The sequence below is a fragment of the Triturus cristatus genome, chromosome 9 (genome assembly GCF_964204655.1).
Source record: "Triturus cristatus chromosome 9, aTriCri1.1, whole genome shotgun sequence".
Classification (NCBI taxonomy): domain Eukaryota; kingdom Metazoa; phylum Chordata; class Amphibia; order Caudata; family Salamandridae; genus Triturus; species Triturus cristatus.
In genome coordinates, this window is record NC_140592.1 from 138170383 (window position 1) to 138189139 (window position 18757).

Genomic DNA, 18757 nt, shown 5'->3' on the forward strand with positions numbered 1-18757 from the left:
TTTCTCATAGGCTCATATTTTCAAACTCCTCTCACTTTGCAGTCAGAGAAAGAAAAGTAAAGCACATTGTGTGACAATTTTGCTGGGGTACAGATAGTGTGAAAGGAAAGGCTGTAGGATGTCATTTTTTGTAACACACAACAAAATGTAAATAACTATAAATGAAACGTACACATTCCGCAGTTAAGAGAGCAAAAATGAAGCACTTTTGTAATTCTGAAGTGTGATGGGAACTAATATTTTAATAGGATCAAAACAATCAAGACACTTTACTTGATGATAAACCAATGATAAATATTCACTGAACCCCGATTTCCTCACATTATCATCTGTGTGCAGTATAATTTTATCAGTAAAACTGTATGTCTGTGCAAATTTAGTGGCCATGTCAATGGGAAATGTGCAGTCTGTAAATGAGAGTCCACTACCACACAATGCTTTAGTTACATTAAAAAAAACGCCTAGCTCATGTCCATTAACGCTAAGTGGGTCACAAAAGTTTGTTGCTTTGAAAATTGGCCAGTGTTTCTAAAATGTTTGGGAGGCAATGTGCAAGGTGTTCTAACTATTTCGCTTTGACAATCACTTTACTTCTCCTACCTTCTCAATATGTAACTTAAGGGAGATCATATACATTTGAGGCTGAGATATAAATTATGTGTCATGCAATGCCTGGTTCCAAACCTCTTTCACCTCCAGGAGTAAACCGTGACTGCTCAATCATCTACCTTTGGCAGTCAAGTCTTCTAAGAGAGCAGTGCGGATATCTAACTTCAGTGCAATGGCACATGAAGCACAGGACGCGAGTAGGAAACATGACATTTCTTGGGTTCCGGTTTACGTACTATTAGCACTATGATAAAGCCCCAAGACCATACAGCATGGTGCACTGCATATGGCAAAATGAGGCAGCTATCATCATTCAGCATATGGTACTCTACTTGCGCTAATGGGGAAGTCCTGCTTCCTGCTGTCAATAAGGGAAAGTTTCCACAGCTCAGTTTGACTTGCTCTGCTGACAATGAGAAGCAGCTTCCAAAGTTCAGAGCAAAGTAGTCTAGCTTCACTAGAAAGCAGAGGTCACAACTCATGGTGGGGCAGTCTACTTCCGGTGAGGTGCAGCTATTGGAGCCTAATGTGAAGCAGTGCACCAGAACATGGAGTCTGTAAGGCTCACCGTGAGACCATCGACCAAAGACTGATTGTGGGGCATTCTAGCAGCACTTCTGAGACTCAGTCAGGTTTACGAGAGCGATACACTACCTACAAAGGAGCAGGATTCTTTATGTGTGTGCAGTCGATCCAACTCTACGCCCTCTCAGTGCACTCACAAACTGTACACGAGCTCTTCATGTGCACCTCTCCTTAAGGCTCATCACCTGCACAATGTCTCGGCCTCTTCAATATGTCCACAGCTGGACCCATATGGCATCTCGAATACAGTCAATGGCAGGAAAAGCCCCTGTGATTCTCCAAGTGCTCGCTTCCTGAGGTCCTCCTACACTCGTGTCTATTTCAACTCACACTTTTACAGAAAACAGCAAATCAGCAGCTTAAAGAAGAGTCAAAGTCAAGTCAAAGAGTGACTCGCTGAGATAAGCTTCCAGTTAGCTGAAACTTCTTGCTGCTGCTGAACACACAGTATGACCCAGCTCACTCTTTCCAAACAAGGCCTGTAAGACCAAGCAATATTTTCTGATTTCATAGCAGTGAGGTTCCCTGGCCTAAGGAAAGTGTCTCTGGAAAAGTTACTGACTAAATTGCCCAGGCACAAAGATCTTACACAAATCTATGCATGTATATATGTATGTATGTATATGGTATTTCTGTAGCGCAAACCTAGCAAAAAGGCAGTGGAGTGCTGCACAGGGCTCAGATCCCATAAGAACAGAAGCAAAAAAGCTGAGGTTACAAACAGTGCAGCTGATCAGTAAATTGTAAAACCACAGCAAAAGGATGAAACCAGTACAGCAAGAGGCACGCACAAATGCTGATTAAGTGCAGTCACGCACAACGCTGAATGCACACATTTGGACGGTTTTAAAATTGTGAAAGTTACGTCGCTCTGAATTTAGAAAAACAGGCTTGAAGAAGGAGGAACTGCATTCTGCAGAACACAAACTACATTGATACAGTCAGAAATAACTACGTGACTGATTGCTGTAGAATCAGTAGGATGCGCATCGCATCCATGAAAAACTAACTACCCATTTACAAATCATCTCTGATGTTCTGAAATTATAGACCATGAATGTTTTATCTCTTACTGTCAATCAATTTTGTCTGAAGGAAATTCTATAGTTCGACACAGTAGTGTGCTCTAAAATAGATGTCAATTTTAAGATGTATCTGTTAAACATCTAGAGGTAACTGAGATATATTGATACAACCATCCCAGATGTCCTGAATGGCACGGGAGGATGACAATATCAACTATAGGGCACCAAATATACCCCCAGGAATCTGCGTACATGAACACAACACATGGGCTTACTGAAGGTAAATGCATTTTTACTCTATGTAAGAGTTACTCTTTTAAACAAGTCAAATGAACTCCAGATAAGCTCAGGGAATAGAGCCTGAAGAGGCTACTTTTTCCTTTTTATTTAAGGACTCCACAAGACTGCATGCGTTTTCCAGCTGCCTCCCTCGTGTGCTTCTATCCCCCTTTTCGCGCTGCTCTTTCACACGCATGTAGTTATTCCCCACCCCGTTCACCATGATGCACTTGCTTCTGCCACCCATGTTGTTTTCTCCAGTTGTGCTTCTCTCTCTTTCCCAGCTCCCCCTGCTGGCTCACTAGCACCCGATTGCTTCTCTCGACCTGCCCTACGTGTTGCTCTACCTCTCACACTTTTGCTACCCTTTGCGCCCTCTGTGTTGTTCCCGCCAAACAGCACCCTCAGTGTTGCTTCTGCCCCCACTGGCCCCAGTATTGCTTCTGTTCCCCCTCCCCGTGCTGCTTTACCCCACTCACTTTACTCAGTGCTGCTTCTAGGCCACCCCTGCTAATGTTGCTTCCCCTTTGACCTTTAGTTTTGGACCCTTGTGTTTCCAGAGAGACCATTTTTGCAATGTGCAGATGGTTCCTCGTCCTAAATCCAAATTCTCAAGTTCTAGCTAGAGAGCTACAGGCTCCAGTGGACTGCTGCCCCCGTGTGACTGGTGATTTCAAACAACTGGCCCCAGTAACAGGTGGCTGTTTGGCCAACTTCGACCTTTCACAGAGCATTACATTTCCAGGCAACCAGCCGGTGGCAGCTGTGCAAGAGCAGGCACTGCAATTGGAAGAGAAAGTGGGCTCAGACAGAGGTCGGGAAGGACCCATTTTCATCCGATGGGTAGACTAAGGTGAGTAAATTTGACATCCCCGATTTGTGCTATACGCTGATGCCGCGACTGACCATTAAATGCATGGTGAGATATGTCTGAGAGCCAGTGTGCACTTCTTAAGCACCATGTTTGCAACCATAGCACTAACAGTTACAACAGTTACTGCTAATAGTTACAACAATGTGATGTTGGTGTAGTAGATAGGGCTGGTGCAAATAGGGCACCAGAGAGGGGGGTGGTATGCTTTGTAAGTCATGGTGCGAAGACTGAAGGTTTGGGAGAATATTTTATTTTAGTAGATTCCTGTAGGTCATTTTGTTGTTAGAAGCTCAGAGCTGGAAGGTTTTAGGGAAGCCGGTCTTGACTCTACATGGCCCTAAATGTGGTTCAAGTGAGGTCAGGGCTTTAAGTGAGTCGGTTTTTCCCAGGTATCAGACCCCACAGTACTTAAAGCTATAGGGCCCTATATTCATGTTCTTACATTTAACGGCAAAAACAAAGAATGATTCCTCAACTATGACTGAACACCCTTAAGGCAAATTCATGTCAGCAATGCAGACCTTGTTTACATTTCCCATGCTTTATTTACTTTATCTTGCATGACCTAAGATTATTTACTTTAACAGATGTTTTTCGGGACAGTCCTTCTAAAACTGAGAACATACGGTGAAATCTGCAATATCTTTTCAACCTACAATAACAGAGTTTGGCACGTTGAGTGAAGCACAGGATTTTGGCTTACATTTTTAACGCACACCCTTAATTATGTAGGCTATTCCTCATTCTAGGTATGCTTCCTTGGCCAGCTCGCCCCTCTTCATCCTACATAAAGCACTGGGCTTAGAACGACAGAGGAATGTGGTGGCTCTGGTGTGTTTTTTCAGTGTTAAAGATTTTCTGAGTGACAGCATCATATATAAAATTGATTGTGGAACAATGCTATTTACAGACCATTCATGATCCTCCGGAGATAGTGATTGTAGGACTTGGCCTTTTGGGCTAAAGTTTCCTAAACTTTTTGCTTTCCCCCTAGACCATTTTCCTGACATAGAGTTGCCAATTTAGATGCTTTGGGTACTTTGCCACTGTTGATCAGTGTCAAAGTACAAGTGTTCCCTATGTATAGTGTAATGGTAATTAGTTGGCCATGACTGGTATGTTTGCCCTACTAGTAAAGTCCCTAGTGATGTGCACTGTGTGTGCCAGGGCTAGTAATGCAAAGGCGCGTGGAAAAGGAAACTCAGGCCTGTAGTGTAGGGCCTGCGCGCAGTTTGCTAAGTTAGCATGTTGTTCTGACAAGTGCAACCTGCCTTCGAGATAGGCCTGGCTGCTCGTGCCAAGCTACTAAGGGGGTGAGCAGGGCTATCCCAAACGGTGTCCTTTCTTGAGCTAACGTTGAGTGGGGAGCCCCGGGTCTCGCACTTGGTGACAGTAGTGCAGGACTGGGACTCCGGCTTCCAACAGTGATTAATTTGACTACAAAATTTGGGTTAGTGTCAGTGTGCATGTTTCTTAAATCCTGAAAGTGAAAAACAATACTACCTGTATATTCGCTTTCTGATGCTTAATAAACGTCAAACTGCCAAGACCATTCCTTTACTATCCTGCATTGCTTGGGAACTGCATTTGTTATGAATTCTCGCTCCGCACATACATTGCTTCTATAATCCTGCAGTTCCGTGCTTATGCCGCAAATACCTACAAACCTGATAATGTGTAAAAGCCTATCCTTGCTTTTAACGTTCGTGAACTCTACTAATTCCAAAGCTTCTTCCTACTTGTATTCTCAAGTGAACTTTGTTCATCTCGAAGCTTCTGCAACTAGTCCACGTGTTAATCATTTTGCGCTATTGAGGTAGGTCAGGTCTGTCTGCGGGAAGCTACTTTCGCTGGGTTCCGTTCTGATGGCGATTGGCAAGGTGTTCCAAGTTTTAGCTGCTAGGTACCTGAAAGAGCGGGCCCCCATTCAGGCTCTAAATATTCGAAGTCTAAACAGTCTAACCCTAAACATTAGAAATTGCGTTGGTGGTAATGGAAAAGGGAATGGGGCGGAGTCATGTAGCTAGGGAGGTGGGGGATGTGACGGAATGGATGACAGGTTGATGAATTCATAGGCTGAAGAATAAAGGCCCAAAAGGGAGGCTGGTTTATCTCTCCAGATGATCATGTTGAAAAGATTGCAAGTTAATTATTGCGGATAAACTGTGGGGATTGTTGAGAATAGACCTGTTGGCTGTCAGACCATACACCGTATAATGTTTTACATTTCTGTGCCATGGGACTTCTGCTGTGGGGGGTGGGAAGTGCCAAAACCCTGGTAGACAGTCTATGGGACAGAAATAGGCAATCCGGAACCCCGCTCCAGCAGTCTGGATATCAAGGACTATCTCTTCTCCTTCTGCTCTGACTGGATCTCCCTGAGCTTTTGCCCTCAGTCCAACTCCTCTTTTTTCCATTAACTTCAATTACTCCTTTCAATACTTTTGCCCTTTCCTGATTATCCTCTGTTTTATGTCTCAACTACTTTCCTTGTGTTAGTCTTTGGTAAACTTTTTCTCAAGCATCTGCAGCCTGAGAACACCCTACATCAGATCAAAGGCTGGGCCAATCTATATACTCCATTGTTTGAAGCTGCTAACCTTGAGCGTGGCACCCTGACATACAACAGCAGCATGCGGTCTCTGGAAATGTCCTGGCAGAAAATATTTGACAGAACAAGGCACTGAATAGGAAAACAGCTTCTAAATTCTAATTGTTCGTGTGCAGATACTTTAATTGCTACTAACAGTCCAGCTCATGAATATTACAGTGCATCATTTACAGGTTACAGGATTGCACCAAAGCCTTTATCACAGTATGTGTGAGCTGTTTCATTTATGACTTACAGGATCATGTCGCTCACGAATAATATGTCCATTGCCATATTTTGTATGATGTAAGTATTGATGATGGACGTCTGCGAATCTCCTGCAGAATGCGCAAAGGAACCTCAATTCCATTAAGAAAGAATGCCAAGTACATTACTTGGAGACTTGCTGGCGTAGAATTGATATGGGATATAGCTTCGATTAATTATACAGCTGCCAGTTAAAGGTACAATGAAGATACTATAATAAAGCGCATTTGCCAAACAACGTTATTGTTTTTCTGTAATCACATAGTTGAAACTGCATATAGCCTTCATGGATAACACCATATTGGCACTGTTCTCAGTCTCCTCAACGCAGCCCCCATTATGTAGCGGCACTTCCTGAATGTGGAAGCTGGGTCTGTTTCTGGTACAAAGAGCACGGTTTTGCAGGTTTAAGGGATTCCAACCATATCAATTCCTGATGTGGGATGTACTTTCGGCAGGGGAGAGGACCATATCCTCAGTTCGACGGTCAGAATTAGAATCCAAGCTGAGCATGGTGATCACACCTGGCACTCCAAGGGCGGGTGTATAAGATCATGTGGTCTACAAGAAGGAAATAGCTACTGCTGTTGGGATAGTCATCCCTTTAACCTGATGAGACAGAGAGGAAAGTGCTGTTAGAGAAAGACAATAGTTGGCCTTGGCTCACTCTCTGGAGCCGTGGGATTGCTGATTCACGAATATTTATCTATCATTTTACTTATCGTTTTTATGTAGTGCTGACTTAGACTGGTGCCTGCTTCACATTACTCTTTATTGGTGGGATAAGGATGGGGAGAATGAAGATCTAGTGCTGCGATCACTACGTGTAGAGAATATGTCTTACGTGGCTATTTAATGGGTCCATTGACATTTAATCGAGATGCAGTTCAAGACCTGTGAAAATAAGTGATTTGCGGGACTTTACGGTCTAACAAAATCTCAGAAAATCTGCTTTGAGGAAAAATGGCAGAGATGCCTTGTACAGATATAATTCTGCCTCAGACAAGCTTACATCCATCCTGGTGGCAAGCAAATAGGCCTGGGCAGGAAACTCTGCTCAACTTGCAGAGTACACTGAGTTTTTCCCACACTGCGATCCGTGTAGATCGCGAAGTTCCTGAAAAACTCCGCAGAGCTGAGTTTTCCTCTCTCGCAGCTCGTCAACATTAAGTTGGCGAGCGAGAAAAATCCAACGCTAGACCACCTCCCAGCGAGCTTTCTCAACGTGGGGGTCGCTGCAGGTCGCTACCACTCGTGTTGAGAAACCTGCTGCTCGCATGGAGGAAGCTGCTGCTCAAGTAGAACATCTACTCAAGCAGCAGAAAAGCTGTGCCCTCTTGCGCTATGCATGGTGATGTTCGCGCTGATTTTACAGCATGGGACAAATGCCCGGCACTAAAAATCAGCACGAGCAGCGTGACTTACCTCACTATGCCGCTTGCGGAACTCTGCGGAGCGCAGCAGTGTTTTTTTGTAACTTTTTGGAGTTCTGCGTCGAACTCCGTGAACTCTTCCCAGGCCTATTGATTTGTTGTGTCAGAAATGGTGGAATGCCAATAGAGAGAGAGTAATTAGATAGAAACAATGTGCGCTCCGGGCAAAACATAAAATGGGCCTCATGGTTTTGTGTTCTTTGCCATCTGATCATTGTCTGGGCATGTAGGACTCCATCTCCTACATAGCAATAAATGATCCTGGATGTTACCACAGACAGAACAAAGGGTAACACTTTGCGGTAGAAGAGGCAGTATTCAGCAGAGGATGTACAGGTAATCATATGTATTTTTAATCATATTCATCTGCAGAATGCAATTAGAGTGGCTTCCAGGCTGCAGAATTTTGGAAGAGAACCTGGAAGAGGATACATGGAAGGTGGCCAGTCAAAAGGAAGAGCGGAATAGTCATCGGAGTGTGGCAGCTGGGCCTCTGAGTAGGATGCATTAAGGCAGCCGGTTAACCACCCCGTTTTGGATATGCGTTAGTCCTATTATCGATCCTCAGACTCTTTGGATACTCTTCTGTGAATTTGGGTGGGGTTTGCCTACATATGGTAGTCCATGTTGAAACTGTAGATAATGGCGGCTGTGAGTGAGCTTTAGTGACAATGCATATTCTTGAGGTACCCTGTAGATGGTGATTTTGAATAAGCTGGATGTGCATATCAAAATCATCGTTTGAAGGTGACCGACGAGGCCAAGTGCCTAGAGTGTAAGGAATCTCCATGTGTGAAAGTCTATAGGTTCCTTAGGCTGGAACTTATACATTTGATAAGCAGGATCCCCAAGTATTCCTGCCATCTCCATCGTTCCTGCACATCTATTAGTCTGGTGGGTTACAGCTTTGGGAATCATCAGATCCGTTTTCCCTTATCCGTCTGCAGATCCTTCCCATGCCAGTGTAAGCTGTGGCAACTGGCAACCACATAGGAACAGGGCTTCTAGGCACTGGGACAACTCTCACTACAGCACCCAGGCCAGAAAGACCCCCAGGTATAAATAAAAAAGAGGGGGATTCTGCTTGTAGAGGACCTGGCACGAGTCGGAAAGACGCCACATATAAACAGCTTTGTTCCAGGCAAGCTGAGGAAGAAGGCACTATACACCACCAAAAGCTGTGCTTCCATGCTGGTTAGGAAATGGAACCTCCGACACCTCCTTCGGGCCCTAGGCAGGTCAATGGAACACTGGGGACCAGCCCATGTACTGATGTGGTACTCTGCAATCAAGAACAAGTAGAACACATCACACCATAACTCATTTGAGCTCTCGTTGCATCATATGGAGGAAAGGTCCCAGCAACCTACAGCGTGGCCAACTAGTTGGGTTATCCCAAAAATTAGGGGCCAGGTACGGGAGTAGCTAGGATCATATAAGACACCAGGACATCAGTATGGGCTCTACAGGGGGATGGGCACTCAATAAGGTCAGCTTGAAGCTAATTGGTCCGAGTTGCCTTCTTCTTCAGTAAATGCCTTTAACCACAAAATGACATTCTGTGGGTAGGAGGGGATGAAAGAGAACTTGAACAAAGACTTGTGTACTTGTGAGGGAATATGTATAATTACAGTGCAAATACCAAATTCCTTAATATATCTACCGCACAGCAAAACTGACATGAGAAAGAAAATGCTGCTTACAACTAACAATGACGTGACAGACGAAAACTACTCCACCAATAGTCGAGGCTTGTTCAGTGTGATTTTATCTCAGTTCATAGTTGTAATCCCTCGTATCCTGGTTATGTACCTTTGATTATAACTAGTATACATGACAAAGCAGCATGCCATAAACCATATATGCAGATCTACCTTGAGTAATAGGCTATGTATTAAACATTGTTTTGGGACATCATGCTCTATTCCACACTTCACTGCTCATGAGTCATGGCCCTCTCCCCACACCCAACACTAATAAAGTGGATATTACACTCTGTGCATCTGTATAGGCATATATCACCACATTAAAGTAGGGAACTCTGTACAATACATCGCAGGCCTATTTTACATTGTACTCAACCAAACCCAGGTCATTTACCACTCGCTAGGACGGTCACCCTCAGTCAGGATGGCAAGCAGGAAACTCTTGTTTTTGGCCATGTTCAGTCAGATAGCACAAACCATCCACTACATCTGATCTCATTTCTAAAGCACTTTAACATCATATCTACAGTACAGGGCGTCCCCCCCAAAGTATGGAGTTTTATTTATTTTTTACAAATGTTGTTTCAAAATAGATGTGATACTAAAACCAAACTATGGGGTCTTTTAAGCGAATCCTTGGTCAATTAGGAAAAACTTAACAAAAAACTAAGAAAAACACGCGAAGATGTCAAGCAGAAGGGTAATTAAAGAAGGTGGTGGGATATCTTAAGGGGCACAACAATCAAAGTAGGAGCAACTTCAATGCGATAAACTGCCACGGATACATTGATTATCGATCTATCGATGAGTAAGGCAGTTTCTACTAATTACGTTACCCAATCAGTATACAGTGAAACATATCTGGATAAACTATGTTTGCAGAAATGAGTTTTATTCAAAATATGAAACTGCTTTTTAACACCCAACTTTATGAAGAATATACTCAAGAACAACCCGTTGGACAGTGGACACTAAATAAAACTCATTTCTGTCACCCAATCACTTAATTCTAAAGACAAACATTTCAGATATTTTAGAAAGTTCTTTGCTAAGTTTGGGTTAATGTTAAAATGGTTTCTCGTCTGGTTTGAGTGGCTCTTCAATCTTTTGAATCATCCCCAATAAGCAGATAAAGGAGTCGAGGCGAAGGGATTTTTTAAAAAATAAATCAACATTTTTGAAGAACTTCAAAGCTATCTGTTCATTTTGTGTTGTATAGGAAAAGCTTGCTAACACCTACGGGGAGACTGGTAAGTTGGGCATAGTCTATTTGAATCCTTGCACTGAAGAAAACTGTTGCCTGAACTTTACACATTCAATCAATCAATCAGTCATTTGTAAAGCGCACTACATACCGCGAGGGTCTCAAGGCGCTGGGGGTGGGCGCTACTGATCGAACAGCCAGGTCTTGAGTGTTCTCCTGAAGGTCAGCAGGTCTTAGGTCTGTCGTAGGCTCAGTGGGAGGGTGTTCCATGTTTTGGCGGCGAGGTGGGAGAAGGATCTCCCGCCGGTGGTAGTTCTTTGGATGCGCGGGACGGTGGCTAGTGAGAGGTCGGCGGAGCGGAGCTGGCGGTTGGGGATGTAGAAGGAGAGACGTCTGTTGAGGTAGGCAGGGGCGGTCTTGTGGAGTGCCTTGTGTGCGTGGATGAGGAGCTTGAAGGATATCCTCTTGTTGATGGGGAGCCAGTGCAGGTTTCTCAGGTGGGGGGTGATGTGGATGTGGCGTGGTACGTCGAGGATCAGTCGTGCCGAGGCGTTTTGGATGCGTTGTAGTCGTTTGAAGAGCTTGGTCGGGGCTTCCGCGTAGAGGGCGTTTCCGTAGTCGAGTCTGCTGCGGACGAGGGCCTGGGTGACTGTCTTTCTTGTATCTGTTGGGATCCATTTGTAGATCTTGCGGAGCATGCGGAGGGTGTTGAAACAGGAGGAGGAGACGGCCTTGACTTGCTTGGTCATTGACAGCATTGAGTCGAGGATGATTCCCAGGTTGCATGCGTGGTCTGTGGGTGTCGGGGCTGTCCCCAGTGCCGTCGGCCACCAGGAGTCGTCCCAGCTGAAGGGTTGGAGCCGAGGATGAGGACCTCCGTCTTGTCCAAGTTCAGCTTCAGGCGGCTGATCTTCATCCAGTCGGCGACGACCTTCATTCCTTCGTGGACGTTGGCTTTGGCGGTGATGGGGTCCTTGGTGAGGGAGAGGATCAGTTGAGTGTCGTCGGCATAGGAGATTATGTTGAGGTCGTGCTGTCGATCAACGTGTGCTAGCGGGGTCATGTAGATGTTGAACAGTGTCGGGCTGAGGGAGGATCCCTGGGGTACGCCACAGATGATCTCGGAGGCTTCGGATCGGAATGGGGGAGGCGGACGCTCTGGGTTCTGCCTGAGAGGAAGGATGTGGTCCATTCCAGAGCCTTGTCTCGGATCCCTGCGGCATGGAGGCGTGCGCGTAGTGTGCGGTGGCAGACGGTGTCGAAGACGGCGGAGAGGTCTAGGAGGATGAGTGTTGCGGTATCACCATTGTCCAGCAGGGTCCGGATGTCGTCGGTGGCGGCGATGAGGGCGGTCTCGGTGCTGTGGTTGCTGCGGAACCCTGACTGGGAAGGGTCCAGGATTCTGTTTTATTCGCGGTATCGGGTTAGCTGTCTGTTGACGATCTTCTCGATGACCTTGGCCGGGAACGGGAGCAGAGAGATGGGCCAGAAGTTCTTGAGGTCTCTTGGATCTGCCTTGGGTTTTTTGAGTGGGGCGTTGATCTCGGCATGTTTCCAGCTCTCTGGGAAGGTCGCGGTCTCGAGGGAGTGGTTGATGACGTTGCGCAGGTGGGGTGCGATGGAGCTGCTTGCTTTGTTGAAGACGTGGTGCGGGAATGGTTCTGACGGAGAGCCGGAGTGGATTGTGCTCATGGTCTTGATGGTGTCATCGATGCTCACGCTGGCCCAGGCTAGCAGGGGGTCGTGGTCGATTATGTGAGGAGAGTCTGTTGTGTTGCTGTCTGTTGGGGCTGTCTGGGTGTTGACACTGTCGTGGATGTCTGCTATCTTGCGGTGGAAGAAAGTGGCGAGGGAGTCGCACAGGGCTTGCGACGGCCGGATGTCGTTGGTGTTGAAGCTGGGGTTGGAGAGTTCCTTCACGATGTTGAAGAGCTCCTTGCTGTTGTGTGCATTGTTGTCGAGGTGGTCTTTGAAGGAGGTCCTCTTGGTAGCCCTGATGAGGTGGTGGTGGTTGCGGATGGCGTCCTTGTGTGCTGCGTGGCTGTCCGGGGTCTGTTCACTGTGCCGTTTCTTCTCTAACTTCCGGCAAGCTTGCTTGAAGGCTAGGAGTTCTGGGGTGAACCAGCTGGCCCTCTTGCTGGTGTCTCTGTAGGGGGGTTTCTTCAGCGGGGCAAGGGTGTTGGCGCAGTCCTCGATCCAGCGCCTGAGGCTGTGGGCAGCGTCATTGGTGTTGGAGGGTACGGTGGGTGGGCTGAGAGCGAGGTTTGCATTTAGTTGATCTTCGGTGAATTTGCTCCAGCAGCGGTGGGGGATCTGTTGGGTGCGGTGGTGTGTGGTGGGTTTCTGGAAGGTGAAGTGGATGCAGCGGTGGCCGTCCAGAGGAGTTCGGTGGTGTGGTTAAAGGAGACGTGCAGGCTTGAGGAGAAGACGGGGTCGAGCGTGTGGCCGGCGGAGTGGGTGGGCGTAGGGATGAGTTGCCTCAGTCCGAGGTTGGCGAGGTTATCGTTCAGGATTGTGGTGTTGCTGTCGTTGTTGTTCTCAAGGTGAAAGTTCAGGTCTCCGAGGAGGATGTAGTCGGTGGAGGTCAGGGCGTGCATGCTGATGAAGTCGGCGATGGAGTCGCTGAACTGGGGGCGTGGTCCGGGGGTGTCGGTAGATGAGGGTGCCTCTGAGGGTGGAGTTAGGGTCTGTGTGGATCTGGAAATGCATGTGTTCGCGGTGCTGAGAGTGTCGTCGGTGCTAGTCGAGACCCTAATGCTGTTCTTGTGGACGATGGCGATTCCTCCTCCGACTCCGTTGGTGCGGTCTCTGTGGGTGATCTTGTAGCCGTCTGGGATGGCTATGGCGATGTCGGGTGCGGAGGAGTTGTTCATCCATGTCTCTGTCAGGAAGGCGACGTCCGGGGATGTTGTGTCGAGCAGGTCCCAGAGCTCGATGGCGTGTTTGCGTGCGGAGCGGGTGTTCAGTAGTATGCATCGGAGGTGGTTGAGGTCTTTTTTGGCGGGAGGTTCGTCTGCTCTGAGGCTGGTGTAGCTGCAGTTCCGGCAGGTGAAGGGACCGTGTGTGCATTTCAGGGCGGCCTTGAGGCAGGTGTGGGTCCGTCCAGAGTTGAAAGCGTGCAAAGTGCTGGCATCGTAGTGGCGGCGTTCCTTGTGGCGGGTGCGGGGCCCAGGGGTTCTGGCGCTGGGCGCGGTCCAGGCGCGGACGGGCGCAGACGGGCATGCATTAGGCGTGGCCACGCAGCGGCCGGCATATATGGGGAGGTGGGAGGGAGGAGCAGGTGAGAGGTGGGGGCAGCGAATGGGTAGTCAGGGGGGCGGGGCCACAGGGGACGCAGCGGCGGGAGCGGTGCGGGACGACGAAGGGCACAGAAGGCAAAAAGGCACAAAATTAGAGGGGCAACGAGTGTTACAGAAAGCAAAAAGGCACAAAATTAGAGGGGCAACGAGTGTTACAGAAGGCAAAAATGCACAAAATTAGAGGGGCAACGAGTGTTACAGAAGGCAAAAAGGTTACAGAAATATGGAGGCAGCGAATGGAACAGAAGGCAAAACGGGCACAGGGTTACCAAGAATGACAAAAGGCGTCTTCCAACATTTGACAAAGGGATTTTCATGAAAAATAAGGTGAATGTATATATGCAGATTTGAAGCTGGAGGCCTGAAGTCAGGACTGCCATCCTGGAAAGAGAGCTGGAAAGGATGAAGAGATAGAAATGAGGGATCAACGCTTTGCTAAATGTACTACTTCCTGGTATACACCAGAAATTTACATGGGGAAATGTTGAGTAATTTTGTCCTACTCGTTCTAACCATGGCCCCATCCTCCCTAAACCACGAATCATCTTGAAAACAGAACAACTGATATCTACCCTGTTCTCTGCTTATCCATCATAGCAAATATATGTTGACATTGTCTATGCGTCTGATCATAAAATAGTGAAAACGTTTATGTTAGGGAGGAAGTCGTTTTATACACTGAAAGGATGCTCTGTATCAGATCATGTGAGAGGCGTCAGATCTCAGCACAGCTGAACAACTGCCTTTATTCGTCTCTGACACGTAGTGTGTGGGACAGAGTGTGGGGTTGTTCTAAAAGGGTGTTTCATTGGTTCAAAGAGACATGGCCTCTGCTCTGATGAGCCCAAGGGAACTTCATCACAGATGCTGGTAAACCTAACTCCAAGTCCTTGGACCAAACTTTCAATTAGACAGCGCGTTCATTAGGGGTGTGTAACACCATACACCCACCCCTCTCCTCCAAAGAAAAGCAAAGGGGTGAAGGGTCATGGACCAGGGTCAAAACGGACTCGATAATTCTCGCCTCGGTACCTACTCTAACCAGGAACACACTCGGCAACTCTGGGCATTAAGCTTGCATCATCTCTACAACGGCCCCCCACAGACGCCGGGGATGCCTGGTTTCACCTTGGAGATACCCAGAAAGGGACCATCTCACAGGGAAAACCAGGACGGGTTCCCCAGTGGTCTTCAGCGCCAGGATACTCCATGGAGTCACAGTGCGCTTTACAAGTACACCCACACACACACACACACATGGGGAAATAGGTGTTTTCAAGAAAACAGTCTGGGGATGAAGTACATGGGTGAGCTGCGATTACAGGAAATGACAAATGTCATGGACATGAAGAATAAATATTTGAGGTTTTGGAGATAAATCACTGTATTCTTATAGCTGATTTTCATTTCTAAAGTGCAAAGCCTGACATTTGCACGGCCTCTAGGGGCCACAGACCATTTACAAAATTCTTATAGTAACTTTAGGAAACACTTACGGCTGTATTCATAAAGGTATTTTTTTACAGTAAACATATGTGTACAGCCAAAAAATTCTTCCATATACGGAATTCACACAGAAATTCCAAGCAGGTGTAAATGGATTTACTACTGCGGATTTCTCCGCAGTCAGTGGAAGGAAATCTGCAGTTTTAAATCCCCCTGAAGGGTTGAGAAGTTTGTGCTCCAAGGAGGGTTTGCCTTGGACATTGGATTAAACAAAGCAACAAACATGTATGTTTATGGGTATTCCCAATCTCCGATCAAACCCGTAACCACCATGAGAAAAGTGAGAAATATACTCCACTTCCTGGATAGAAAGAGGGATGAATCAACCCCCAGATTTTCTACAAACCAAAAAAATGTGCATCACAAGGAGGCTTCACTCCAGGGGCGGAATTCTATGATATGTAGAATTATGCATAGGATGAAAAGAACCACGAGGACATGTACAGAGCAGGAATGTTCTAAATCTGCACCCGTAGATAGAAGTACTTGTGTAGATTTACAACTTTTTGGACTATAAGGCCCATAATATTAGTCTACAAGGGGCCTGATAACGAGTGGGCTGGTAAGGTCTGACCCGTGCGTAAACACTGTTAACGCACGGGTCGGAATTACGAGCTTAGCTGTATTTAATGCATCCGATAATTATCGGATGCACTCAATACCTCACTTGTCCTTAAATTTCGTCATGTTAAATGTAGGAAATTACTTGTCTACTATTCTCCACTGTACTCCTCTGTTAGAATGTTTCATGACATCATAGAATGCCCGAGTGCCTCCCTGGAGGAGACTGTCAGTTGGTCAACTCAGGCTGAGCTGTTGGGAGCCTGCTCCTGGTGGGCTATCTCTGTATCATCTATCTTCTCCTACCATCCTGACCACCTATGCTGGAACCAAGCTACTAATAAAGAAGTAACCTACTTGTACAGATGGACTCTGTATCTTCCTTTACAACATTAAACCCGCTGAAGTTTAACCCGGAAACTGTATGGTATTTACCATACCATGCAGAATTTGGTGCGTTAAATAAACACATAACTCCACACGTTATTCCCCACAAACTCGTAATAGGTGTACCCCGTTGTACCTTTATTTACCATGCATGATAAATAACATCTAAACTCGTAATCAGGCCCGGAGAGGCAGAAGGCCTTTCATTACGTGCGATGACAGCGCAGCTGCATGCAAAACAAAAGGCACGGGCATACAACTGGTTTAAAAATAGAAAAAACATTTATGTGATTCACTCAGAGCTATGATAGCGGGGCACATTCATAAAGAAAGGGAAGCATATGAAAACAACAGCCTAGAAAACACAAGGGGTAAAACGCTACAATAAACAACACTTTAAAGTGTTTTTTATTTCAGAAAGTGCCTTGCATGTGAAACGTCCCGTCTCTGTGCTCATGTGTTCAAAAGAGCAGTAAGACATTGAAGGGACGCCTGCTCGGCAGCAGTGCCTGAATGAGAGCAACACATGGCTGTTGTTTGTGTTGGGTGACAGCGCGCCCTCCCTCTCTCTCCGAGAGGCGAGGCTAGCCGGGAGCATCAGAGACGGCTGCAGAGCTGCACGTCCACACGGAGGCAGCCCCGGCGCCGCTCCTCCGTCACATAGTGACAATGTACCCAGGAATGCCTGACCCAGTCAAGGACGCGCAGACCCCGCTGCCTGTGCCCTCTCAGGCCAGGGGGCGTGAAGGCCTGGCAGCAGCCCTCTCCAGCGAGGACGTGACCAACGCCTGTTTACTTCATCCCGTCTCATCTCTTCTGCCCGCACGCTCAACAACTGTCCGCCCCCTTCAAGTCACCCCCGCCGCAGCCCATGGCTGCCCCGTGTCCTACCTGCGTTAGCCACAGCTTCCTTGCTGCTGGGGCCACTTGCGGAGTCCTTCATCCTTCACCGGTGCCAGCCGGGACCCTGCGAAAGGATGGCAGCGGGGAGCTCAGCAGAGGGATGGAAAGGGAAGCCCCACTGGCATTGCTGGTGGCAACTGGCTCAGCTCAGGGCATAAACGAGTCCTTAACGCCCTGTGGGAGCTTCTGTCTCCGATCCGCGGTGTCCTGCAGCCACATTCTGTGCCCGCAGCGCGGAGGATACGCCTACTGCCGCTCCTACCACACCAGGACTCAGTTCACAGGAACGTAGTTTGTTTGGTTTCTTTTTCTCTTAACCCCAGTCTCGGTAAGTAATACAAGGGGGCGGTGCCAGGGGGGTGGCCTTCCTCTCACGGGGGGAGGGGCGTGCGGAGGCGTGCCGCCGCCTCTGCGCCACAATGAGAAGAAATAAACAAACAGTCCCTGCCCCGGTGCAGGAGTAAACACTACCCCGAGAAGGTGCCACGCTTGTGGGAGTGAGAGTCAGCTGCAGGCTTCGATCCGCGTTTTACAAACACTTCATGGGCAGCTGACTGCTGGCCTAACTGCAATACTTGAACAACACACGCACAATAGATGTTCTTCATTCCCTTGTGTAGAGGGCAGCACCAGCCAATTGTCCAAATTGTGCAGACGTGCTTTACGGCTTGACCCTGTTTTCTCAAAAACTTGATAAAATGCTCTCGTTTCTGATAACGGTTACCCCGGTGACCTGCTTGTGATGTTTCCAACTAAAGCAATAAAAGAACAGACAATAACAAAGCTTGGTGGGTTTGGTTTTGCATACCTATAAACTGACAACACCCATTCGCTCATAATGACCAAGCACACATGCACATATCGACTTAGATGAAGACGGCCAAACACCCTCAATGATCAGTGCTTTAAATGGAGAGCAATGAGTGCAGATACTCACCCACTGAACTCTGTAGGTATGGGGGTGAAGAAACAAGCATTCAATAAATCTTCTCTTCTTTTTTTTTTAAATTTCAATTTACTTTATTGTATTCTGCAAACAGGAGCAAGACAGTGGCAAAAGAAATAAATACACAATCTGATAGAGACTTCTAGCTGCAGATTCCTTACCTTAGAATTTGTATATACAATTGGTATCAGTGCGCAAGACTGCAAGCCAGAGCCCAGGGGACACACCCCAAACACACGAGGTTGCAGCTAGGTTACCTTAGAATTTCCCATGTGTCAGACTGGATCCGGAAACTTTTGCTAAGCAATACCCCTTCCGCGCGACATCGGATGGCTCCATTCGACTCTGCGTGTCATCGTAAGCGTCGGTTATGACGTCGCGGTGCCTATATAGGCACCACCCAGGTGCGCGGACGTCACTTCTTTTCTTTCCGTGCCAGTTAAGCGCCAATCTGGGAAGAGCTACCCCTCTGCCGCTTTTTGGCAGGCTTTTTTCTCGAATTTTGTCGAAAGTTTTGAAGATTTCATGTGCGAGAAATGTCGGGTAGGAAGACAGGTTTTAAACCGTGCAGGACTTGTTCCCG

General features: G+C 47.2%; 1 protein-coding gene across 1 annotated transcript in view; it reads right to left on the reverse strand.

The window, feature by feature from the left end:
• The window catches only part of PFKFB4 (6-phosphofructo-2-kinase/fructose-2,6-biphosphatase 4), a 261428-nt gene extending 243912 nt beyond the window's left edge, over nt 1–17516 (reverse strand). Inside the window, exon 1 of the mRNA XM_085624552.1 lies at nt 17217–17516. Coding sequence (XP_085480678.1) covers nt 17217–17268 — 52 coding nt within the window. The 5' untranslated portion in view covers nt 17269–17516. The remainder of the gene's footprint in view (nt 1–17216) is intronic.
• Between the last annotated feature and the right edge of the window lie 1241 nt (nt 17517–18757).